The sequence below is a fragment of the Onychomys torridus genome, chromosome 6 (genome assembly GCF_903995425.1).
Source record: "Onychomys torridus chromosome 6, mOncTor1.1, whole genome shotgun sequence".
Lineage (NCBI taxonomy): Eukaryota > Metazoa > Chordata > Mammalia > Rodentia > Cricetidae > Onychomys > Onychomys torridus.
This window is the reverse complement of record NC_050448.1, coordinates 71,947,992-71,972,830: the sequence shown is the minus strand read 5'-3', so window position 1 is coordinate 71,972,830 and position 24,839 is coordinate 71,947,992. Positions and strand designations below refer to the sequence as shown.

The 24,839-nt window shown below is 48.0% G+C and overlaps 1 protein-coding gene across 4 annotated transcripts in view; it reads left to right on the top strand.

Moving 5' to 3' along the window:
- The window catches only part of Bcl9 (BCL9 transcription coactivator), an 85,576-nt gene extending 61,114 nt beyond the window's left edge, over positions 1 to 24,462 (top strand). The window contains exons 1-10 of one of the 4 annotated variants that reach the window (XM_036190228.1): positions 466 to 501; positions 3,863 to 3,993; positions 5,979 to 6,060; positions 11,265 to 11,577; positions 12,453 to 12,769; positions 14,995 to 15,184; positions 15,947 to 16,046; positions 18,198 to 20,436; positions 21,588 to 21,848; positions 22,947 to 24,462. In XM_036190228.1, coding sequence (XP_036046121.1) covers positions 11,525 to 11,577; positions 12,453 to 12,769; positions 14,995 to 15,184; positions 15,947 to 16,046; positions 18,198 to 20,436; positions 21,588 to 21,848; positions 22,947 to 24,064 — 4,278 coding nt within the window. In that variant the 5' untranslated portion in view covers positions 466 to 501; positions 3,863 to 3,993; positions 5,979 to 6,060; positions 11,265 to 11,524 and the 3' untranslated portion in view covers positions 24,065 to 24,462. Of the gene's footprint in view, positions 1 to 465; positions 502 to 3,862; positions 3,994 to 5,978; positions 6,061 to 11,264; positions 11,578 to 12,452; positions 12,770 to 14,994; positions 15,185 to 15,946; positions 16,047 to 18,197; positions 20,437 to 21,587; positions 21,849 to 22,946 lie in introns of those variants that run through there. The other 3 variants (XM_036190230.1, XM_036190229.1, XM_036190227.1) reach the window with 3 other exon arrangements.
- Positions 24,463 to 24,839: the final 377 nt, after the last annotated feature.

Here is a 24,839-nt window from a genome sequence, read left to right as displayed (position 1 = left end):
CGGGGCTCCCGGGTGGGCGGGGCGAGGGCGGCCTCTCTCGGGCCAGGCGCGGGCGGGGGGCGGAGGCGGCGGCGGGCTGGTACCATCGAGCGCGTTCGGGGAGGGGGACGGGTGCCATTCCCCCGGAGGGGGCGGGCCCTGGCGGCGGCGGGGCCGGGGCCCCATTCCCCGCCGGGCGGGCCGGGGGAGGGGCGCGCCTCCGCTCGCGTCCGAGGCGGGGCCCGCGGTACCTTTCGTGGCGCGGTGCGGCTGGGGGGAGGGCCGAGGGGAGGGGGAAGGGGCGGGCCCGGGAGGGGGAGCCGGAAAGGGGGAGGCGCCGGCGGACAATGGAGCCTATGTGTGCCTGCGGGAGTGGGACGGTGCCGCCGCCGCCACCGCCGCCGCCTGGGGGAGACGCTGCGCCGCCGCTGCCGCTGGCCCCGGCCCCGGCCCCCCGGGGCTGAGAGCAGCCCGGGACCGCAGCCCCCGCCCGCGCCCGCCCCTCCTCGGCCCCGGCCCCCGGTAAGTGGCCCCGGGGAGGGGGAGGGGCGGGCCGGCGCGGCGGGGGCCGGGTCCGCGTGCGCGTGTGGCCGGGGGGCCTCCGGGGGGTCGGGGCGCTGGCTTGGCGAGTTGAAGTCTGGAGGAACCTGTTGGGGAAGGCAGGGAAGCCTCGGGAGCTGTGGGAGAGACCGGGGCATCTCTCGGGGTTTTAGAGGTTGTGTCCCAAAGCTGTGCTGGGAGAGGTTACCTGAGGGGAGAAGACCGTCTCGGGGTCCTGGGATGGAGGGGCGATGGAAAAGGAGAAGGAGCGCGAAATTAGGGGTTTCTGGTTGAGTTTGGTGGGGTCTGTAAGACCCCGGAGATGCGTAGGGGGAAAGGGGACTCCGCAAGCCGGTGACTTGTTGAGGGGTTGGGGGAGGTGAAAGCCTGGAGGAATGTCTGAGTTGTAAAGGGTTCCAGCAGGTGAGTTGGCGACGTCTAGGTCACTGAGGCATTGTGGGGGTCGTAGAACACACCAGTGATTTTCAAAGTGGAGCCCTAGACGCTGGCTGGCCTTTGAAAGTTGCAAGGACTATTAAGATGTCACTGGTAAGTGTTGGGTGAGCTTGGTGAAATGGAGATATCCTAAGAGTTGGTTGTTAGTCCAGAGGGAAGGCAGGCCTGTGATAGTATTGCTGGGGACCGCATGTTAAGGTTGCCAAGGATGAGAAAGAAGTCTTGAATTCTGTCCTCCAAGAGCTTTGGTCTTCTGCGGGAGGTAAGGAAGAGCGTTCTTTTAAGTGCTAAGAGTGATTCCGAGGCTAAGATTGGAGTCGGGTGGGGACTTAATAAAGTCATTACCACAGGGTAGAGAAATGGACGAAAATGTGTGTCCAAGGCAGAACGCAATTGATATAAAGTTAGACTTTAGTTAAGGCAAACACAAGTCAACCCCTGGCACTGACTTCAATGGGAAAATGATGGAGTGGCCGTGTAAAAAGTCAGTTTGATGAGGTATTTGTTAGCATTTGATAGAATTAAATGCTTGTTTGGGCGACAGAGATTTGGGGCTCTTGTGTAGGAACACAGAGTGCTGAATTAGTTAGAGCAGGTAACAAGGGTAAGTAAAATAGCTGAGAAGTGGACCTGAAGGGTGTTGGAGGGTAAAACGGTGTAGAACCTGTGACTGGAGATGGTTCAGTGTGTCTTGTTGATCTGGAAGTTTTTGACTGGACGCTAGCCATCGGGAAGGTTAGCATTGAAGAAATGTTCGTGTGCAAATCTGATAGTCCTGGGGACCAGTAACAAAGTCCTCTTTCTTCCGTGGGTAGAGATGGATTAAGAAGAGGGTCTGTTGGTTAGCTGATACAGACATGCTTTGAGGAATGAGGACTCATTAGCTGTGGGTTTGGATAAGTTGAAGAAATGTGGAGGTGTATGTACGGCATTTGACAGTTTTGTGACCTAGAAGTTTGATATTGAGCCATGACAGTCTTTGTAATCAATGTGCTGAGTATAATAGTTTCAAAATCTATGATAGATGGATAGGAAAGTCATAGGCCTAAAGATGAAAGCAGAAAGTCTGTATAGTTTTCTATTTCTAGGGCATGTACCGTGGAACTGGTTCTTGAGCAAAAGGAATGTTTTGTTCTGGATTCTAGTTAGCCAAGACAAGCAAAAAAGTACTAATATGCATTGGAATTTTTTTTTCTATGGGTTATTTCCCCTTGACCTTCAGAAATGTCTGCTGCTGTAAACCAAAGAAAAATGCTCTACAGTGTGTAGGGGAAAGACCCAGAGCTTTGACAAGCATTGTTAACTGGCTGAATAGTGGATCATGGTGAACTGGTAAAAATCCTTGAACTAGGAATCAAGATGTTCGCTCTCTGGTTGACTGACTTTCAACTTTGAACAGATCTCTGGTTTTCTTGTTTTCCTGCCTGTGGCATGGTGATGCTGCCTGCTCTAACCACTTGGAGCTGCCTTTCAGCCTAGCAAGTTAATGCCTGTCCGAAAAGTTCTTTGAACACCTCTGGATGAGAGATTATGTAGCACAAGATTTTTTTTTTTTTTCTTATCCTATTTTTAACTGTCTCACTAACAGACCAAATTCAACTTTTGTATAATTATGGTAATATGTTTAATCAAAGAACAAAAGGGGACGTTTTGTATACATGTTTTGGTCTGTTGTGTGAATTTAGGGTTTTATATTAATTTTGAAAGATAATACCTCCTTTTAGTGTTCAGTGGCAAGACAGTACTTTTGATGGTAATTGTAAACGTGCAAGCAAAAGTCAGCATGCCGAGTGAGAAAGTAGAATCTCTGGTGTTGGACTAGGCTACAGGAGCTTTGTGTTGTGGCCTAAGGCATATTCCTTGGTTTCTTGGCTAGGCCTCTTCAGCCATGAGATAGTGTGGGTAAAATGCCTTTTCTCTCTGCCTTCAGGAATATGATGACTCTAGGCTTCTTAGTGTTTCTATATCCCAGTACTCTGGCAATCAAGTGATATAGGGTCCCACCTGAGAATGTTTCTTAAAAATGCACGAAATAAAATACATAGAAGAACAAAATGAGTTGTCAAAATGTTCGAGGTGATATGGTAATGTGTCTGCTGCTTTGTAACACACTGAATAATGTCTAATGAGACTGTGATTTTGAGTAGTGATAAGGGAAAAGTATGTGTCATTATGTCAACGTATCTTCAACAACTAATGTGACGTGAAAAATGTGTGGTGGTACTGTTGGTAGCACAGTCACAGTATTGCTAATCCTACCCCCACTGTTGAAGGCTTGCTAACTTCATTACTTAGAGATTAGTCAACATGATGATCTGTGTTATCTAGCCCCTGAAGACTCCAAGCCACTCTCCTCTCCTAGGTCTGTGCACAGACTCCGTGGGAGCCATGAACCGTGGAGTTAAGAACTACCCTAGACCAACTGATTCTGATTTTTTTTAAACTGGGATTTGTGAAAGTTAGCTTAAGGCTGCTTATATTTTGAGCTTTGTGATATTTTTAAGTATCTCCGTCGTGTTAAGAACAAGGACATAGAGACCACATGAAAAGCCAAAGGCCATTTTGCAACCTGTGATGGCCATTCTTGGGAAAAAGGTTAGAAACAAGAATTGGAAGGACATTTTTGTGCCTGGTAGATTTCCCTCTTCCGCGTTCCCTGGCTGCCATGAGCACAGGTAGTTCCCCTGTGGGGTAGATTGGCAGTCTCTTTCTCTGACTTGGATCTAAAGTTTTCTTGGGTTTGCCTTCCTGCCCCATTGCTGACTAATTGCTTTCCTCCGTTTCTTCTTCCAGGTGTCTGTTTGGCCGCGGCCCACTGGGGAATGGGTCGTTTTCCTTAGAGTTAGTGTGAATTTGAGTATGAGCTTTTCCTTCTTTCTTATCGTAGGACTGCACGTGGGACTGACTGGTGTCTCTTTGCTCCGAACTCCCGTGTGGCGGCAGGGTGACAGTTCTCCTCCTCTGTCCGCCCCTCCCTGCCCCAATGTAGAAGACAGGGCAAAGTTGACAACCTGAAAGGTAAAAACCTCCTCATACACTGGAACTTCTGTGAATATGTTGGGTTGTTGTCTCTCTGGGGTTTCTTGTAATGTAAAATTGGACTGTTGCCTATCCTAGAAGTTTCTCAAAAATGAAAGTCATCAAGTCAGATGCAAGTCAAAACAACAGATGCCATTGCCCTGGGTGATCTGGGGCCTTTTGCTTGACTCTCCTCAGAAAGCCGAGGAGAAAGGCAGCCAGTGAGAAGTGGAACGAGGATTTATCATGGCCCTTGGGTTTGCGTGAATGTGGGCTAGGAGTAGCAAGCTCACTGTAATACGTCCATCAACCCTCAGTTGTTGGTTTTTTTCTGGGTACCAGGTGTTGAGATGATGATTGACACTGTCCTCGGGGAGTTCCCTGTCCAACTATAGCAGTGATACTGTTTTCAAAGTGTTAGATAGTGTGAGTAGAGTACTAGGGGCCCTGGATGACATACATGGGTAGCTTGGCAATCTAAGAAAATTTCACAGAAAAGGGATGTAGGTGGCCATTATTCTTAAGGGTGGTAGTTAGAAGTGACTTTGAACACTTGAATTTGGTCAGAATTCTTTAACTTGATATGAATTTCTGTTTTCTTAAACTTTAGTAGCCATTGAAGGACAGTAGATGCATTTTGCCCCATGAATACTCAAACACACACTAATCCCCCGTGTGATGGAGGCTTTCTGCATGTGCCCACCCAACCATCTGTCTTTCTCTGCATCTTGGAGAGAGGTCGGCGCTTCCTCTTGTGTGCTTGAAGAAGCTGTTGCGTTGTTGGCAAGCCAGAAGTTAGATTGAGCTAGGGATGGAATCCTGAGGCCTTTTAGCTCCACATTCTAAGTATGACACCATGCCTTTTATGGAGTAGTGGTCATAGCATAGAAATGAAATTTGTTAAACATGACATAGTTCTAATAAACTTGACTTTGTAGAGCAGGCCAGTGGGAAAGCATCATTGGAAGAATTGAGGTTGGAATTTTGATTCTGAGCTCAGTCAAATTAATTTGTGAATTTACTTAAAACTTTGCTAATCCTGTAGAGTGCACTTTTAAAGATCCCTAAATAATTTGGCTCTAAAGCCTGCTAGAACTTTGCTGCCCTTGCAGTCAGAACACTGTAGCCTCTGCAGTGAGATGGCTCAGCCAGGAAGATACCTGAACCAAGTCTGACAGTCTGAGATGAACCGACAAGACCAGAACCCATATGGTAGAAGTAGAGAACTGACGCCCACAACTTTTCCTTGGACCTCCACACGTGGACCATAGCACACATGTGCACGCATGCACACACATACTACATAAATAAGTGTAATTTCTTTAAACTGTACATTTTTGGCAAAGCATTACAATTCTAGTCTGCAGAGGTTGACATTGGCAATCGTTCACGGGCCCAGCTTCCCTCAGTTCAGCACAGCACTTTGTACACACACACAGTAGGCATGGAATAAAAGCAAGTTTGTCCAGCCCTAAGCTCCTACCAAAGTTTGGAGATGCATTTTCTTGCCAGCTGTTGCCACATAGAGTTGCAGATGTGCAGACGGAGTAGCTGCAAGTGACCCTGAGATTGTAAATTGAGAAGTACCCTTGGTGTTTTGTCTCTGTGCACCTTCACAGTTAACCTTTAATCTCTATACTGGGGAGAAGCGGGAGAAGCAGAAAATGGGAGCTTTCTCTTTCTGCATTAAATGCCTGGAAAATCAACATAGAAACGTTGATTTCATCTGCACTCAGTATCTCTCCAGCCTCTGGAGACAGAATGTGTAGTTGGGAAGGAAAGAAAACCACAAGGGCCTACAAGTTCTATATACATCCTAAACAGTTGGAAGTTGGTTCTGTTTACATGTGAGATGGCACCCTCCTCCTGAATCCTAGAGTAAGTGGGAAGCTTGTTTTTCTCTTGTTATTCCACAATTATCACATCGATATTGTTGATGTTTTCAGGTCTACTTAGGGACTCTCACCCACTTTATTCTCTTCTAGGTGAGGGTCACCTTTGAGGAAGGGACTCCCGACTCCTCACCCCCAGGATGAACTCTGCAGTGTCGTGACCCTTGGGGTTTGGGTGAGTACACTTGGCTGGTAGCATGAAAACTTGTGCCTGGCTTAGGAATGTGATCTTTGCAAAAACCTTTAGCTTTCTTTCAATAGCTGATATTTTTTCCTTCTATCATTCAGCTTTGCCTCCCTCCCCCTCATCTCTGGCAACTGCCATTCTCTTACCTATTTCTGAGTTCAACTTGTTAAATGTGTGTGAAATCATATGGTATTTTGTGCCTGGCTTATTTTATATGTCCTCCAAATTCATCTGTGTTAGATATGACAGGGTTACAATGTTTTTTAAGGCCAAATAGTCCCAGTGGGGGAGAGGGGTTCACCATAGTTTTCAAATCTATTCAGCTATTGATAGCTGCTTAGATGAGTTCAGTGTCTTAGCAATTGTTAACAATCGTGCAGTGAAGACTGGATGTGATGGCTCATGAATTTAATCCCGCACTGGGGAGGCAGAGGCAGAGGCAGGTGGATCTCTCTGAGTTCAGACTAGACTCCATATAGGGAGTTTCAGGCCAGCCAGGGCTACATGGTAATACCCCAGTCTCAAAAATAAATAATAAGTAAATAAATAAATAAATAATAAAAATAAAAATAAGAATTCTGCTGTGATAATACCTCTTGAACATTTCCTTTTCTTGGATAGTAGTTTTGAACCAATACCTAATACTCTGGGCGCCATAGTAAGTGGTAGGAATGGAAGGATGAGTATCGTCAGTCTTGGTCCCTACCTTCTTAGAGCTTGTAGTCTAGTGGAAAAGACGAGTGTTTCACGGGGATCACATAATGACCTCCGCAATTAGGAAACATGGAGGGGATTCTGTGCGGCAAACCCAAGGTGCTCTGAAAACTGATGCAGGAGTTCATGTCGGTGGGTGGTCCTAAGGCAGTGGTTCTCAACCTCCCTAGGGCTTCGACCCTTTAATGCAGTTCCTCATGTTGTGGTGACCCCCTAACCATAAAATGATTTTGCTACTTTATAACCAATTTTGCAACTGTTAGAAAACAATGTAAATATCTGTATTTTCTGACCATCTTAGGTGACCCCTGTGAAAAGGTCCTTGACTACCCCCAAGGAGTCATGACCCATAGGTTGATAACCACTGTTGTAGGGGTCCTTCTCGGGAGAAGAAATGTTTACCTTGTGACTTCATGCGAGGTGAATGGATGAGGAAAACCAGAAGGGAAATAGTTTTGGAAGGAAGACTAAACTAAGGTGAAAGATTCGTGTTCATTCCTGTCAGGTTTGAGCATCAGGGAAGCATCAAGTAGCAGATGTACTTGCAGAGTACAGGCCGGGCCGGCTGTGGGAGTTGTTGGCGTAGCAGGAACTCAGTGAAGGAGAAGAGAACCCAGAGTAGTCTTGTGGGACTTGGAGCGTTAGAGCTGGTTGAGAAGGGCCTCGGGATGCTACACAGGAGGAGTAGCTGGAGAGAGCGAGAGGGAAGTATGGGTTCGAGAAGGAAGGGATTGCTCACAAAACGAGCTCAGGGGTCCAGCCTGTGGCTGTCGGGTTGACCGCGGTGGTGTCTGCGGAGTCCGAGCTTGAGACCCACACAGTGGAAGGGTTTTCCGATTGAACAAAGTCATGTCGTGGTTCAGTAAGGTTTTCGTTTTCGTATTGGGCCACATTTACAGCAGTGTACATGCCTGATAGATGATGGAGTGAGGTGTTAGCCCACTGGCCGGGATGACCCCCACGGAAACAGTGGTCCTGTGATCTGGGCATGGAAGTTCATTCCATATGGTGAGTAGTGAACGGTCAGAGAACATTGTGTCTCATGTCACGTTCCTAGAGAACTTGACTCTAAGGGGAGTATAAGACTAGATTGGGGTTGGGTTTGCTTTATTTATTTTTGTACATTTGTCTCTCCACTCTGTGTGTGGCCATATGTCGCCACGTGTGTGCCATGGCTCATCTGTGGACAACCCTTGGGAGTTGGTTCTCTCTCCTTCCATCTCCATCTCACTGGCCCTTCTTCTTTTTTTCTTTTTTTCTGGTGTTGGAAGGATACTACAGTGGGTTTGAATGCTAATTGGCAATACCTAATGGACTTGGGAGGTAGAAGGGATGGCCAGAGAACAGAATAAGAGCCCTCAGCCAGCAGAATGACCCTAGGCATGAGCCAGACCACCTGTTGGTGGACTGAGCTTTGAGGAAAAGGAACTAGGTTTTGTTCTTTGTTTTGACTATAATGAAGCAGTAAGGGTTGAGTAGTGCTGGGAAAGAGATTTGCAGGGTTAGTGATTGGGATGTCCTACTTGGTAAAATGTCTTCTTCCTGTTAAGTACTAGCCAAGACCACAGGGAGGGATCCCAGTGCTCAGGAACCACAGACAGGGATCCCAGCATTCAGGCCATGGGGGCAGGAGGATTTGTGCAAGTTCTAGGCCAACCAGAGCGACAGAGTGAGACACTGTATTAAAACAAACAAACCAGTAACCCACACCACAACCTAGGCTAGGGGAGAGGGCGGTGGTGGGTAGGCAGCATATGGAGAACGTATGCGGTGGTACCCGCAGAAGGAGCAGTGAGCTGGCTGCAGAGCGGCATTAGTCACGGCGAGTTGGTGAAACGCCGCTGAAGGACTAGCTCCCCTTGCCTGTGCACGGCACTGCAGCTAAGCATACCCACCCCAGAGGCTTGGGCCAGACACCAGCTCCACCGCTAATGGAGCAAACAGCGATTTCTTCACTGTTGAGATAGGGCAGTAATAGCCGTCCATGGGGTTGCTGTGAATGAGCTGGTACGTGTAGGAAGTGCTTAGAACAATGCCTGGGGCTTGGTAAAATCATGTCAGGTTTCTGAAGAAGAGGAGGGAGAAGCAGGGAAGCAGACCGAGGAGTGAGGGGTCTTCCTTTTAGAGGGAAGTCCGTCTCAGGCTGTGAGGATTCTGTGCAAGATCGTTTCCAGTCCGTCACCTGTTGGAGAGCCTTATTCTTTGTTGCTGTCCTAAGACATTTGGTGGGTTTTGCTCAGTGTTTGTACTCTCAGAGGCAGGCTGAAGCTAGGCATGACGTCTTTGAACGCCTCTCTTAGGTTAGGAATTAGACGCCTGGATTCTGTTCACAGCCCTTCCATGAGGCCTCATGTTCCTTTCAACCCTGTTCTGTCTGTCCATCCACAAACTAAGGTTAAGGAAAGTGGGTTAGGAAGGAGAGCCAGGGTCTAAGAGCACTGACCGGCTAGAGAAACCATCTGTGGAAAATACCTGTCGATCAAGGTTGGGCAAATTGTGAGAATTAGAAATTGTATGTAGAAGTACTTTGAAAATAAAAATGTTTTGTGTTCATGGCATTATTATTAGAAATAATCTTTGCTACTAGCTCATCATAAATGCCTGGCAGATTAATGAGGCAGTTTGCTGTTTGTGATGTATTTTGCATTTCTTGGGAAGAAATGTACAGCACAAAGGCCAGGTGCTTGTGTTTTCTGAGGAGCTGGTAAGTCACGGGGGACCCAACTGTATCCTTAGAGCATCATGCTGAGTACTATAGAGAAACCAGAGAACTTACAAGAAGGTTCTTGTCTTCAAAGAGCACAGTCTTCACAGGGAGGAAATATACACAAAGGATTGTCAGTGCCAGTGGCTGAGCACCAGAGTGTGATACAGACAGAAAGTACTGGAAGTTACACTCGGATTATATAGCTGATAACTCCTTTCCTTGGCTGAGGTAAACCTTTGGCCTTGCCCACCCAGGATTCATTTGCTGCTTCTACTTTTCCAATGGTTACTATTTTTGAAAAAGGTAAAAAAATGGTTTGTAAAAAATGGTTTGTGATCTTAACTCGTCACATTTGACAACCGTAGTCCATCCTATGGTTTAAACTGTAAAAGAAAAAAGAAGGAATTAGGGGACAGAATATGACCTTAAATGTAATTAAGATCAACATGTTCTTTAGAATTCTGCTTCTTGAAGTGGATGTAGAACCACTCCAGAATATCTTGCCTAGTTCTCCTTTACTGAAACACGAAAAGATTTGTGTCTGCACTCAAAACTTCATAAATTTCTTTCACTGGCCCAGGTAAAATAGTTGGGACAATTGGGAACCCCTAACTGAAGGGCTTTTGCACTTCGTGTCGTCATACCACCATGACTTAGTTCTAACTAAGGCGCCTCCTGATTCAGTCAAGTCTGAGCCTCTCGCAGTGTGTGTAAGGTGTAACACCTGAGCTCTTTCCAGCACCTTTGACTTTGGTGGCCACTAACCCTTCACCTGACACTCCTCCTTCAGTCCCACACTTGGTCAGCAGGAGAGCAGCCGGTAGAGGAGAGGGGAGAGCAGGTGTGTGGGGGGGGGGGGGGGGCAGGGGGGGAGGTATTACAAAAAGATGCTTATGGAACTCCTGGGAGGGACCCGTGACGTAGAATGTATTCCATGGTTTCCTCCCCCACTGTCTGGGCTTCCCTAAATAAAGGGCTTCTTCGTTTGTTCCATAGCCAGGTTTGGGAATATTTTATTGACCTTTACGCTTCAAATTAGCCTTGCAAATTGGCTCAAAAAATACCTTAGCCTTCAAAGGTTCTCTTTTACCTTCAAACCTGTGGTTCATTGCCATGCTTGCCCGTGTCCCTGTCATTGAGGTGAGAACCCAGGCAGAAAATCTGCATAATTTAATAGAAGGATCATGGAAATCGGGGGCAGAACTGATAGTATTGGTATTAGCTTAATGTTTGTTTCCAGAAGTGTCTCCTTCAGTGCCCCATCACCCTCAAGCCCGCCGCATAAAAGCATTGATAATTTGCTATGAGGTTTGAAATAGGGGTGGGTTTGTTATCCGTCCCTTCCATTGTCTGCCACCACAGCCCAAACACCAGAGGTCAGCGCCCTCTGGTTTAAAGGCATGATTTCAAAGCATGATTTGGAGGAGGAGGAGGAGGAAGACAGCCCAAACCCATTGAGACTTTTATATTCGGAAATAAACACTAGGGAGAATAAATGGCTAAAAATGAAATCCTTTTCTGCCCTTCAAACAAAGGCTGCTTGGATGGGAGCCCTGTGTGCTGATCAGAAATTCTTAGTCCCCTTCAGTTGCTTGGGCATGGGAGCTAGTGGCTGTGACATGGCTGTCACCCTTCCCCTTTATCCAGTGGGAGCTGAAGCATAGCCCAGATGTCTCTCGTTGTGTTGATCCTGTTGAAAGGCGTTTTCTGTCTTTGTTTTCTGTCTTTGTTTTTTCTCTCACCTTTTTCCTTGTGTGTTCTTTTCCTGCAGTGTGCCCTGGAGATGCGAGATCTTCCTTTGGCAGCAGGAGGCACACACTCAGAGAATGCTGGAACTTCAAGGGGGAAGGACCCACTTCCACAGCAGAGAAAAACGAAGAGGAAAAAGGCGAGGCGGCAGCCAGCACTAAGGGACATACCAAGCAAGCCGCGGGCAGCTGCCTCCGCCCCCAGCAGCTCCTTCTGCTGCAGCCCGAGAGGAACTCGGTGAGCCCGTCCCAATTAGTGACCGAAAGCTCAGGATTTCAATCAATGCATTCCAGTAACCCTAAAGTGAGGAGCTCTCCATCAGGAAACACACAGAGGTAAGGGCCTAGGCTGCATCTCTCAGGGATGGCACATGGACACACACACCCATCGGTGTCTCAGTGTAGGATTAGAAGCAGGACAGTCCCAAGTGGAAAGAAAGGGGAAACGTAATGAAGTAGTGACAGCTGGTAGCCAGCCCTGATGCCACCATTCCCATGTCTCCCACCTTTACCATTTCCCGTCCCCTTGCAAAGCACAACCACAAGGACCTTAAGTCCAGCCAGTACCATCCGAGGAAACTGAGGCATAGAGTGATGAGGTCTTAGAACTAGACCACCCAGAGCCTTGGCTGTGTTTCTCAGTTCTTAGGCTGTTATCCAAACGAGTGTTTTCCATCTTCCCTGGGGGCGGCGGTTGGCTCACCCTGCTTAGGTGCTGTGCTGCTTCTGGGAAGGGCCTGGGTGCTGGAGGACTCCCCTGACCCGCTGACACCCAGGGGTTTTCCTTCTGCTCTCCTGGGTCTGCTTGCTTGTTCCAGCAGAGGAGCTAGGCTTTCATTACAGCTGGTCCTCGTCCTCGTCAGCCTAGGGGTGGCAGTAGTTTGATCTTAGCGATGTCTGTTTGTTGACTCTGAGCCAGTCTTAGAGTGAGAGTCGCTTTTCTATGTACATAGAAACGGTTGTCCTTTATTGACAGAAGCCCTAGAGATAGGTCCCCATGTGACTCCAGTGTTCCTAAGCCCTGAAGGCCATTCTGTTTGATCTGTTGATAGCTCCAGGATGGGGGCCAGAGTGGCAGGGACAAGCAAGTGGGCAAGGTGCAGTGTGGGGCGGTTGTTGGCATGCAGGGTCTCCTTAACCCTTTATGGAAACACTGATTTGTGCAGGCCGTGTCTGCCGTCTTACCTCTCTTTCTTGTTTGTCTCTTCCAGTAGCCCTAAGTCAAAGCAGGAGGTGATGGTCCGTCCCCCTACAGTGATGTCCCCATCTGGAAACCCCCAGCTGGATCCCAAATTCTCCAATCAGGGTAAACCGGGGGGCTCAGCCAGCCAATCCCAGCCATCCCCCTGTGACTCCAAGAGTGGGGGCCATACCCCTAAAGCCCTCCCTGGCCCAGGTGGGAGCATGGGGCTGAAGAATGGGGCTGGAAATGGTGCCAAGGGCAAGGGGAAAAGGGAGCGAAGTGTTTCCGCCGACTCCTTTGATCAGAGAGACCCTGGGACTGCAAACGATGACTCTGACATTAAAGGTATGTCTATAAGCTCTTTGAGACTCAGAGGGAAGTAGCTGTTCCCTGGGGAAGGCTTCTGACATTTCCTAGAGGCCAGAGGCTGCTGTCACTCAAGTGGGAGAGTAGGTGGCAGATTCAGGAACCGTCACACTTAGGAGAGACCATTGCTTTCATTCTCTCCTCATTAGAGAAGAGTCTAGAACAGCTCGTTGAGGAGTTCTTGCTCTCGAAGGTGCATGCAGTTGGATCAGGTGTTTCACGGTCCTAGGCCACGTTCATAAGCACATTTCTGGCCTCTGTGACATTGTCCTTGAGTCAATGGTAGCTGCAGCTCTGCCTGTGGCCCACGCTGGAGCAGGTTCCCTGGCATTCCCTCCTCTTGGAGAAATCCTCCACGACTTGGGTTTGGTGTTTGCTGGTTGCCACTTTGCCAGACTCGTAGACACAAGGGGAAGCCTTAATGGCCCTGGCGCTGGTCCAGAGCCGTCCACAGCTGATTTCAGTGTGGCAGGAATGAGTGGTTACCAGATGTGGTAGAAGTTTGGCAGGCGCCACACTGTAATGAGCCAGGAAACGGTATTGGTGTGGGGCTTTAGGCTTTTTCCTTCCTACAGTAAAGCTTTAAAAAAAAAATCTTAGGAGGAGGCCAGACTGGGAAGTTACTTTTAAGAAGTGAAAGTGAGATTTCCCCAGCCCCAAATGAAAGTGAAAACCTGAGTAATGCTGCCTCCCTCTCTTCCTTTTCCCTTCCTTCCTGAAGTGTTCTTGGGAGTCCTGTTAACAAATCCCAGCACTCTCCTGTCACTGGGGTGCAGTCAGCAGGACAATAGTTGTCACCCTTAAGAGTTTGAGTGCACCTAGAAGCCAGTTGTTAGACCATCAGTCTGAGTGTGACAGATGCCAAAATACCAGAAGGGGGCTATGAGTTGGATTAATAGGGGCATCCTGTCATGTCTTAAGTTTCAGAAAGGGTGCCAGGAAGGAAGAGCATTTATGCTGATATGTGTGCTATAGACATACATAGGCTACTATGTACACTACAGACATGCTACTATGTACACTATAGACATGCTAATATGTGCACTATAGACATAGGCTAATATATGCACTATAGACATGCTAATTTGTACACTGTAGACATAGGCTGATATGTGCACTGTAGACATAGGCTAATATGTATACTATAGACATGCTAATATGTGCACTGTAGACATAGGCTAATATGTATACTATAGACATGCTAATATTTGCACTGTAGACATAGGCTAATATGTGCACTGTAGACATAGGCAAATATGTATACTATAGACATGCTAATATGTGCACTGTAGACATGCTAATATGTGCACTATAGACATAGGCTAATATGTGCACTGTAGACATAGGCTAATATGTGCACTGTAGACATAGGCTAATATGTGCACTATAGACATAGGCTAATATGTGCACTATAGACATAGGCTAATATGTGCACTATAGACATAGGCTAATATGTGCACTGTAGACATAGGCTAATATGTATACATAGACATGCTAATATGTGCACTGTAGACATGCTAATATGTGCACTATAGACATAGGCTAATATGTGCACTGTAGACATAGGCTAATATGTATACATAGACATGCTAATATGTGCACTATAGACATAGGCTAATATGTGCACTGTAGACATAGGCTAATATGTATACATAGACATGCTAATATGTGCACTATAGACATAGGCTAATATGTGCACTGTAGACATAGGCTAATGTGTATACATAGACATGCTAATATGTGCACTGTAGACATGCTAATATGTGCACTATAGACATAGGCTAATATGTGCACTGTAGACATGCTAATATGTGTACTACAGACATAGGCTAATATGTGTACTACAAACATGTTAATATGTGTACTACTGACATAGGCTAATATGTGTACTACAGACACATGCTAATATGTGTACTGTAGACATGCTAATATGTGTACTATAGACAAAGGCTAATAAGTGTACTACAGACATACTACTATGTACACTGTAGACAGAAGAGAGGACAGGAGGAGTGCTGTAGAGTGAGTTGTTTAGGGGAAAAGTATTTGAGATACACGAGTAGGAGAGATGTTCTGTCTTAGCAAGGAACTTGCTCTTGAAGTTTTCCAGGTGGATTTGTGTTGTGATGCTATAAATACTGACGGGAAGGCTGGGGGCGGGGCAGTTCATTCTCTGTATGACAGCGAGTCTTTCCTTCATTTAGAATGTAATTCTGCAGACCACATCAAGTCCCAGGATTCCCAGCATACACCACACCCCATGACTCCATCAACTGCTACAGCCCCCAGGTCTTCCACTCCCTCTCATGGCCAAACTGCTGCCCCAGAACCCATACCTGCTCAGAAGACTCCAGCCAAAGTGGTGTATGTGTTCTCTACTGACATGGCAAATAAGTAAGTCAGTGGCTGCATCTCAGTGTTGAGCATGCCTTGTGTGTTTTGAGACCAGAGTTCTTACTCTACTGCTCCCTGCTGACCGTGCTTTCTTGGCTGTGCTGAGAGAATGGTGGGACTACGTGAACATGGATTGAGTGCACAATATACACTTTTCTGTGATTTGTGTGTTCTTCAAAAAAAAAAAAATTCCACAAACAGAAAATGTCTATGCTAGAATAATAAGAAAATCTAAGGAGAACACTCTCCGAATTTGGCACAAGTAGCTCCTGTGAACAGTTTCAAGTGCTTGATGACGCAGTGAGACTTAGTTTACTTACCAAGAATACTTTTACACACTTCACCCGCCTCCTCTCACACGGTACAGTGTGGACCTTCACAGTCCTCTGCTCTCTCTGGGTGTTTGGGATGCCATGTTGGCCCTTCCATGTTGGTGTCTGAATGAGGATTTTCTGTAAAACACCTGAGTGGATTGGACTGAATCGAAGCTGTTCAGCTTCTTAGTGGTTTTTGTTGTTCTTGTTTTTGAAGCGCCTCTGTGGCAGTTTGCTTGTGGCCGCTTCTGACTTCAGATATTTGATGGTAAATGATAAGCATAAATAATGAGGTGTGTTTCCTTTGATTTCTGCTCATTCAACATTCCTAGTGGTTCTGCAGATGCCGTCCAGAGCCCTGGAAGCCCAGACCAGGGTTAGTGTGTCTAGGATCGCAGCTCCCGGAAGAGCAGCAAGTGCTAGTCCATTGTCTCTTGTGTCCCCGCAGGGCTGCAGAAGCTGTGCTGAAGGGCCAGGTCGAAACTATCGTCTCTTTCCACATCCAGAACATCTCCAATGGCAAGACAGAGAGGAGCCCAGCCCCCCTGGTATGTTGTTTACAATTGGAGTCATGCCATCATGGTTCTGCAGTGCCTGGAAAGAGATGCTAAATTAATTAACTGTAGGATCTTAGGCTTACCATCTGACTAGTCTCTTCTACCAGAATGAAGAACATGGTAGAAAGTGACAGCTCAACCTAATGGCACCCTAAGCAGAGTCTGGTGACTCTCCAAATGATTCTTACTTGTTTCAAATCAAGGCCCATTGAGTGCTTTTTCTTTTTCTTTTTTTTTTTTTTAAATATTTTGTGTGTATGAATGTTTGCCGGCATATATGTCTGTGTACCATGTGCCTGCTTGGTACGTGAAGAGGTGGAGAATCTCCATGTGGATACTGGGAATCAAAACCAGGTCCTTTCCAAGAACAAGAAGTACTCTTAACCACTGAGCCAGCTGCTTTTTAATTGCTTCATATTTTCAAAATTATAGTAAGTCTGTTTCCTGCCTGGATCTTAAGCACCCAGTATAAACTACATTAGAGAAAAAATATACAATGTTTCTGGTAATCATATATGGTTCCATGTAAAATCAAAACCTATATGTCGTGTACCAGATCCTGGTGTCGGGTTGAGATTTCAAAGTTCTAGACACAGTCTCTGCTTTCAAAGAGCATCAAGTCCAGTCCTGGGATGAGTCGTAGACATGAAAAAAAGGTGAATGACAGTAATGATCAGTTATAATTCAAGATAAAAATAGATAGCATCTTGTCTAGTTTGTGTATCAAAGAGGGCTCCATCTCCAGGATACAGCAGCACTTGGGCTCAGAAAAGGTACCTCACACTGCGCATGCCCCTCTACTATTTCGTGGTGGAGGATGGGTAAAAATCCCTCGTCCTGGAGCACACTGGGAATGTTGCAGTCAGCCCACTGCTTTATTGACTTAATGACAGTTCCTAATACAGCTGTCACCCACCTCCACTGGTACTCAAATGACATTGGAATAGGAGTTGAGGAGGGATTGGCAGACTGGATGGCCTCCTCTGCTGTGGTTGTTTTATGAAATCAGTACCCACCTACAGCAGACTCATCCAAACTGGCAGCAAAACCAAACCTGAAATAGCAACTAAGCAAAGGTGCCCTCCACTGAGGAATGAGACATGGAACATGCTTTTCATAATTCAGAGACATACACATTCAGATCACAAATAAACACACCATCGACACTTGTAAATATGCATTTGTGTATGAAACAAACTTCATATGCATAGCTACACATGAAGATTCATGTTCACATTTACACACAAACATTCCAGCTCAGTTGGGAGTGAGAAAGTGGACATCTTCCAGAGTGTCCATGTTGTCAGTGAGCATGCTTTTATCTAGAATGTCGTGTAGCAGTGGCCCTTAATAAATGATAAGCAGTCATCCAACCTGTTAAATAGGGCAGCCTTGTTGATAGGAAAAAACAGATCCAGAGACACTGTGTGCTAGATAGTCTCAGGTTTCTCTACAGACACTTCCTGCCTGCAGATTATCTTACTACAGCCAATAATATATAAACTCTTATCAAATATGGAATCAGTGATCACAAACTGAAAACAGAAACCAGAGACACCAGGCCATGGAAACTCCAGGAGGAAGTGAACTGGTTGTCACTCTGCCCAAGGAGACGCTGATGTGGAGCAGCCCTCCCCACTGCTCTGGCCTCGTTGAGCACAAAGCCACAAGTGACTTTCAGTTTCTCTTTCAGTTGGAAACATTAGGCCTTTTGATTGATATTGAGAAGTCTGTATAACCAGGGAAAAGGGAAAAGGTGTTGGACATAACCACTCACATACCAAGAAATGAATCTTTCCCTAAGTCAAAAGCACATGATAGACATGGGATCTCAAACTTGTTCCTCAAAATAGATACCCAGAGGTATTCAGTAGAGTAGCTCTTGCCTGGCACATGTGTGACGTTATCAAAGCCTAATTTTCAGGAAGGGAAAGAGGGTGCTATTTAGCATAAGGTTTAGGAAGGAGAAAAAAAGAAACAAAGATGTTTCCATGTCCAAAAATGGGTTATCCATGAGCAGTTTGAAAGGCATTATCAATACGGGGTTATGTTATTGGGACACAACTTCTATATCTTATTTCTGTAATCGTCCTTCTGCTCAGTTCACCACTATGTAATACAAAGCATCTGATCTGTCTTCAGAACACACAGATGCCCACCCTTCGGAATGATCCCAAACCTCTACCCCAGCAGCCTCCAGCTGCCGCCAGCCAGGACCAGAACTCTTCACAGAATGCCAGACTGCAGCCAACTCCGCCCATTCAGGCACCAGCACCCAAGCCTGCTGCAGCCCCGCGTCCCCTGGACCAAGACAGTCCTGGGGTAGAAAATAAACTGATTCCTTCTGGGGGCAGCCCTGCCAGCTCCACTCCACTGCCCCCGGATGGTACTGGGCCAAACTCGACACCCAACAACCGAGCAGTGACCCCTGTCTCCCAGGGGAGCAATAGCTCTTCAGCAGATCCCAAAGCCCCCCCACCTCCACCAGTGTCCAGTGGTGAGCCCCCGACGCTGGGAGAGAACCCTGACGGCCTGTCTCAGGAGCAGCTGGAGCACCGGGAACGCTCCTTACAGACGCTGAGAGATATCCAGCGTATGCTTTTCCCTGATGAGAAAGAATTCACAGCAGGACAAACGGGGGGTCCCCAGCCGAACACCGGTGTTTTAGATGGACCTCAGAAAAAAACAGAAGGGCCAATGCAGGCCATGATGTCTCAATCCCAAAGCCTAGGTAAGGGACCTGGGCCCCGGACAGATGTGGGAGCTCCATTTGTCCCGCAAGGACATAGAGATGTGCCCTTTTCTCCCGATGAAATGGTTCCACCTTCTATGAACTCCCAGCCTGGGCCCATTGGCCCCGACCACCTGGACCATATGACTCCTGAGCAGATAGCATGGCTGAAGCTGCAGCAGGAGTTTTATGAAGAGAAGAGGAGGAAGCAGGAGCAGGTGGTTGTCCAGCAGTGCTCACTCCAGGACATGATGGTCCATCAGCATGGGCCCCGGGGAGTGGTCCGAGGGCCTCCCCCTCCATACCAGATGGCCCCTAGTGAAGGCTGGGCACCTGGGGCAGAGCCATTTCCTGATGGTATCAACATTTCACATTCTCTGCCCCCAAGGGGCATGGCTCCCCACCCCAACATGCCAGGGAGTCAGATGCGCCTTCCTGGGTTTGCAGGAATGATCAATTCTGAAATGGAGGGGCCAAATGTGCCCAACCCAGCATCCAGACCAGGTCTTTCTGGAGTCAGTTGGCCAGACGATGTGCCAAAAATCCCAGATGGTCGAAATTTCCCTCCTGCCCAGGGTGTCTTCAGTGGTCCTGGCCGAGGGGAACGGTTCCCAAACCCCCAGGGCTTGTCCGAAGAGATGTTTCAACAGCAACTGGCAGAGAAGCAGCTGGCTCTCCCCCCAGGGATGAGCATGGAGGGCATCAGGCCCGGCATGGAGATGAACAGGATAATTCCAGGCACCCAGCGCCACATGGAGCCAGGAAGTCACCCCATTTTCCCACGGATACCAGTTGAAGGTCCTCTGAGCCCTTCTAGGGGTGACTTTCCAAAAGGAATGCCTCCGCAGATAGGCCCTGGTCGGGAACTGGAGTTTGGGATGGTTCCTGGTGGGATGAAGGGAGATGTCAGTCTAAATGTCAACATGGGATCCAGCTCTCAGATGATACCTCAGAAGATGAGAGAGGCTGGGGCAGGCCCTGAGGACATGATGAAATTACGCCCTGGTAGCTCAGACATGCTGCCTGCCCAGCAGAAAATGGTGCCTCTCCCATTTGGTGAGCACCCTCAGCAGGAGTATGGTGTGGGCCCCAGGCCATTCCTTCCCATGTCTCAGGGTCCAGGCAGCAGCAGTGGCTTGCGGAATCTCAGAGAACCAATTGGGCCCGACCAAAGGACTAACAGCCGGCTCAGTCATATGCCATCACTACCTCTCAACCCTTCCGGTAACCCCACTAGCCTCAACACAGCTCCTGCAGTTCAGCGTGGCCTGGGGCGGAAGCCTTTGGATATATCTGTGGCAGGCAGCCAGGTGCATTCTCCAGGCATGAACCCCCTGAAATCTCCTACAATGCACCAAGTCCAGTCTCCGATGCTGGGCTCACCCTCGGGGAACCTCAAGTCCCCTCAGACTCCGTCACAGCTGGCAGGCATGCTGGCAGGCCCAGCTGCTGCCGCCTCCATTAAGTCCCCTCCTGTGTTGGGGTCTGCTGCTGCTTCGCCTGTTCACCTCAAGTCTCCATCACTTCCTGCCCCATCACCTGGATGGACCTCCTCTCCCAAACCTCCCCTTCAGAGTCCTGGGATCCCTCCAAACCATAAAACGCCCCTCACCATGGCCTCCCCAGCCATGCTGGGAAGTGTAGAGTCAGGTGAGTGTGCCTACCTCCTCACCCTTGTAGCTAGAGGTTGCTAGAACCCGAGTTTGTGTTTTAAGAAAACTTAGGTCTTCATGGTATAGTCAAAGGTCCCCTTTGTCAAAATGTGTTGTAAGTGCATGATTGTCAGTTCTTCATGGAGTTATTCACAGGCGTCCGTTCCTGGCAAAGAGTGTGTGAGGGACTGTCGAGAGACATGAAAACAGTACTTGTGTTGGTTCCCGGAGTAATTTACGTTTTCGCCTGAGTGCATGATGATGAAATGGAAGGTTAACAGTGGTTAAGTGCCCTGCCCACGGTGCTGCAGCCACTCACTTCAGGGGTGCTGTCCAGTCGAAAGAGTGAATATAAGCCCAACCAGAGTGAGGGGCGCTGCTCTAAGACCTAGCGGGTCTTGTGAGTGTATCAGCTGCAGAGATGGCACGGCTCCTTGGTGACCTGTAATCACATCAGCTACAGTTTGTTACAGTGTTTTCTTCCCAGGAGAGGCTCTGGCTGATGAGGATGTTTCCAAATGGGACCCAGGCGGTCAGTCAAGTAGCCCTGGGGTGTTAACTACTAGGTTGGTGCCATCTCCACTTGAGGAACACTAGAATCAGAGTAAGGCAGGCGATTTACCCTAGAAAGCTAAACTCTCTCCCTATGGGAGCAGTTCACTAGCGCAGTCGGGTGGAACAGCCAGCCACCTCAGACATGTTTGTCGGGAAAATTAATAAGAGTCCGTGCAGAGTGCTGAGGTTAGTACCTGAGGTTAGAGTACAATCCCATCTCCTAGGCATGCAAATACCTGAGTTGAATTCTGAATTCTGATTGGCCAGGGAAAGAGATCCACTTGTTTCACATCCGTCACGAAACATTTGTCTGAGGGTGTCTTTTTCCCCAAGCTTTAACTAATATTTCTAGCACATTGCTGGCATGTTTGTCTTCACATCTGCTGATCCATCACCTCCACATCACACTGTGGTCTCCCTCTGTACACAGAGCTTGACTGGAAGACTGATGATTCCTGCCCTGGCTCTAATAACGCTGCCCTGTTCATCTGTCTTGTTTCCAGCCCTGCTGGGTCCCAGCCGTAGCACCCAGCACCCTTCAAGAAGCATCTAATTCCATGCCAACTTTTGCCTTACTTTGCTTTGTTCTCTTAGGTGGCCCCCCGCCTCCTACAGCCAGCCAGCCTGCCTCTGTGAACATCCCAGGAAGTCTTCCCTCTAGCACACCTTACACCATGCCTCCAGAGCCAACCCTGTCCCAGAACCCACTCTCGATTATGATGTCGAGAATGTCCAAGTTTGCAATGCCCAGTTCCACCCCATTATACCACGATGCCATCAAGACCGTGGCCAGCTCTGATGATGACTCCCCTCCAGCTCGTTCACCCAACTTGCCATCAATGAATAATATGCCAGGTAAGACATAGAGCTGGAGCTGGTCCTAGGTAAAGCGGCAGCTTCTTCAAGTGTTTACTCGGCAGCTGAACACCTGCATAGATGGAAGTCTTAACAAGTTGAAAAGTGCGCCCTCTCAATTTCTGTAAAGCTGCTGGGTCAGTGTGGTTCTGAGCTTGTCTGAGGAAAGGTGGGTGTGGCCTGTTGTAGTGGTGATCTGGTATGGGGTGCATTTTGGTTTGGGTTCTGCAGCAGTACCAAAGAGCCTGCCTCTTCACTGTCTTTCATTTCCAAGTTTCCAGGCTGTTTTTCTGGGATGGCAGCTTCAGCTCCCAGGTTCTCCCTCCCATGTGCTCTCCTGCCAAGCCTCGCTAAGAGGAAGTGACCTGGAATGGTGACTCTGAGCAGCAGGGAAGCCATGACTTTTTAGCCACAAGTATCTGGTTCCACTTTCATCCTGATTGTTAGGCATGCTGTTTGTTCATTGGTAATCGTAATGATTCAGGTTAGGACACGCTCTGAGACTGTCACAAGCATCACCACTATCGTACTTGGTTTTAGTTCTGTAGAGAACAAATCCTTACGGCCCCTCAGTCTGCAGCAGTGTTCCTTGTCCGTAAGTTACTGTTTCTTCAACCGTTTATAACCTGGGGCTCTAATACCCTCTTTACAAAATAATACTAAATTCCAACTGAAAAAAAAAAAAAGACCGTTTGGTTTCCTTCTTGATATTTACGTTACTTGAACTTAGAGACTGATGAGTCCTTTCTCCAAAACGGCCTGCACTTGACCCTCCCAGCCAGACTTTCCTTCTGTGTGAACTGGCTCCAGTGAAGAAGACCACGCTCATTTGAAAGTTAACTTAGACCTTTTCAGAGAGTATGTCTTCCATGCTGTCTTAACATACAGTTAAAGACTTAATCATGTGTTGCCCATTTCCCAGTGCTACTGGTCTGTGGGCCTCCAAGTGTGGTACCAACTTTTGGTGACAGGGATTCTGTATTTTCCTGGCACAATGAACATTTGATACATAATAATTTTTTTGTTAATGTGATTTGTTAGAGTTTTTGTGAGTTGCTTTTGGTTGAGTTGATTCCTTTGGTATCTTTATTTTTCTAGGAATGGGCATTAATACACAGAATCCTCGAATTTCAGGTCCAAACCCCGTGGTTCCGATGCCAACCCTCAGCCCGATGGGAATGACCCAGCCACTTTCTCACTCCAATCAGATGCCCTCTCCTAATGCCATGGGACCCAGCATACCTCCTCATGGGGTCCCAATGGGGCCTGGCTTGATGTCACACAATCCTATCATGGGGCATGGGTCCCAGGAGCCTCCAATGGTACCTCAAGGACGGATGGGCTTCCCCCAGGGCTTCCCTCCAGTACAGTCTCCTCCTCAGCAGGTTCCATTTCCTCACAATGGCCCCACTGGGGGACAAGGCAACTTCCCAGGAGGGATAGGATTCCCAGGAGAAGGCCCGCTTGGTCGCCCCAGCAACCTGCCCCAAAGTACAGCAGATGCAGCACTTTGCAAGCCTGGAGGCCCAGGGGCTCCTGACTCCTTCACTGTCCTGGGGAACAGCATGCCCTCGGTGTTTACAGACCCAGATCTGCAGGAGGTAATCCGACCTGGAGCCACCGGAATACCTGAGTTTGATCTCTCCCGCATTATCCCTTCAGAGAAACCCAGCCAGACACTGCAGTATTTCCCTCGAGGGGAAGTCCCGGGGCGCAAACAGCCCCAGGGGCCTGGACCTGGGTTTTCACACATGCAGGGCATGATGAGTGACCAAGCCCCTAGAATGGGACTAGCGTTACCTGGCATGGGAGGCCCCGGGCCAGTAGGAACTCCAGACATTCCTCTTGGTACATCTCCATCCATGCCAGGCCACAACCCAATGAGACCACCAGCCTTTCTCCAGCAAGGCATGATGGGACCTCATCACCGGATGATGTCACCAGCACAATCTACAATGCCCGGCCAGGCCACCCTGATGACAAATCCAGCTGCTGCTGTGGGCATGATTCCTGGCAAGGATCGGGGGCCCGCTGGGCTTTATACCCACCCAGGGCCTGTGGGTTCTCCAGGCATGATGATGTCCATGCAAGGCATGATGGGACCCCAACAGAACATCATGATCCCACCACAGATGAGGCCTCGAGGAATGGCTGCTGATGTGGGTATGGGTGGATTTAGCCAAGGACCTGGCAACCCAGGAAACATGATGTTTTAAGCTGCTACGATTGGATGTGCTGATCCTTGTCAACATGAGATTCCAGGTCCTGTGAGCTGCTCTGATGGAGTTCCAGGAGTCCTCACTGTTGGTCACGCAATAGAAGAGCAACCTGGGGCTGCTTTGGGGGGAAGAGGGAACCGAGAATGTATGGATTTACCGGAAAACAAATTATTCATTTAATCAACAGGTGTGTTTTTTTTAAGATTTATTTTTTAAAAATTATTTTTGTGGACTTGGGGATCCCGTGATGGCACCTGCTTTGGGGAGTCTGTGGCCGTCTTGGAGAAATGCCATCAGTCATGTGTTGCTCCATTCTCGTGTGTTTACGTCTTCAGACTGGCTTCTCCCAGAATTCTTTTCTGTTCTTGACTTTTGATTTGGGCTTTATTTTTTTGGTGTGTGTGTGTGTGTGTGTGTGTGTGTGTGTGTGTGTGTGTGTGTGTGTACACTGTACTATATTGTAAAAGGGATTTTAGCAGAGACTTTAGTCTTTGGGGCAAGAGGAGAACAGGAGTACTGGGCTGTTTACTTTAGATGGAAAATCCATCTTCAGACCTTGGACTATTTTCTTTCAACTCCAGTGTATAGAAAAACCAAACTACGACCTCAGAGCAGAGTATTAATGAAAAGCACAAAAAAAAAGAACTACGTTCAGCGCGGGGTGGGGGGAGGGGGGAGTTTTCTTTTTAAAAAATACTGATGCTTGGGCCCTCTGTTCTTCAGTTCCCTGCCTCTCCCGGTATACAGACCCACCCTCACGGTTCTCTCCCCT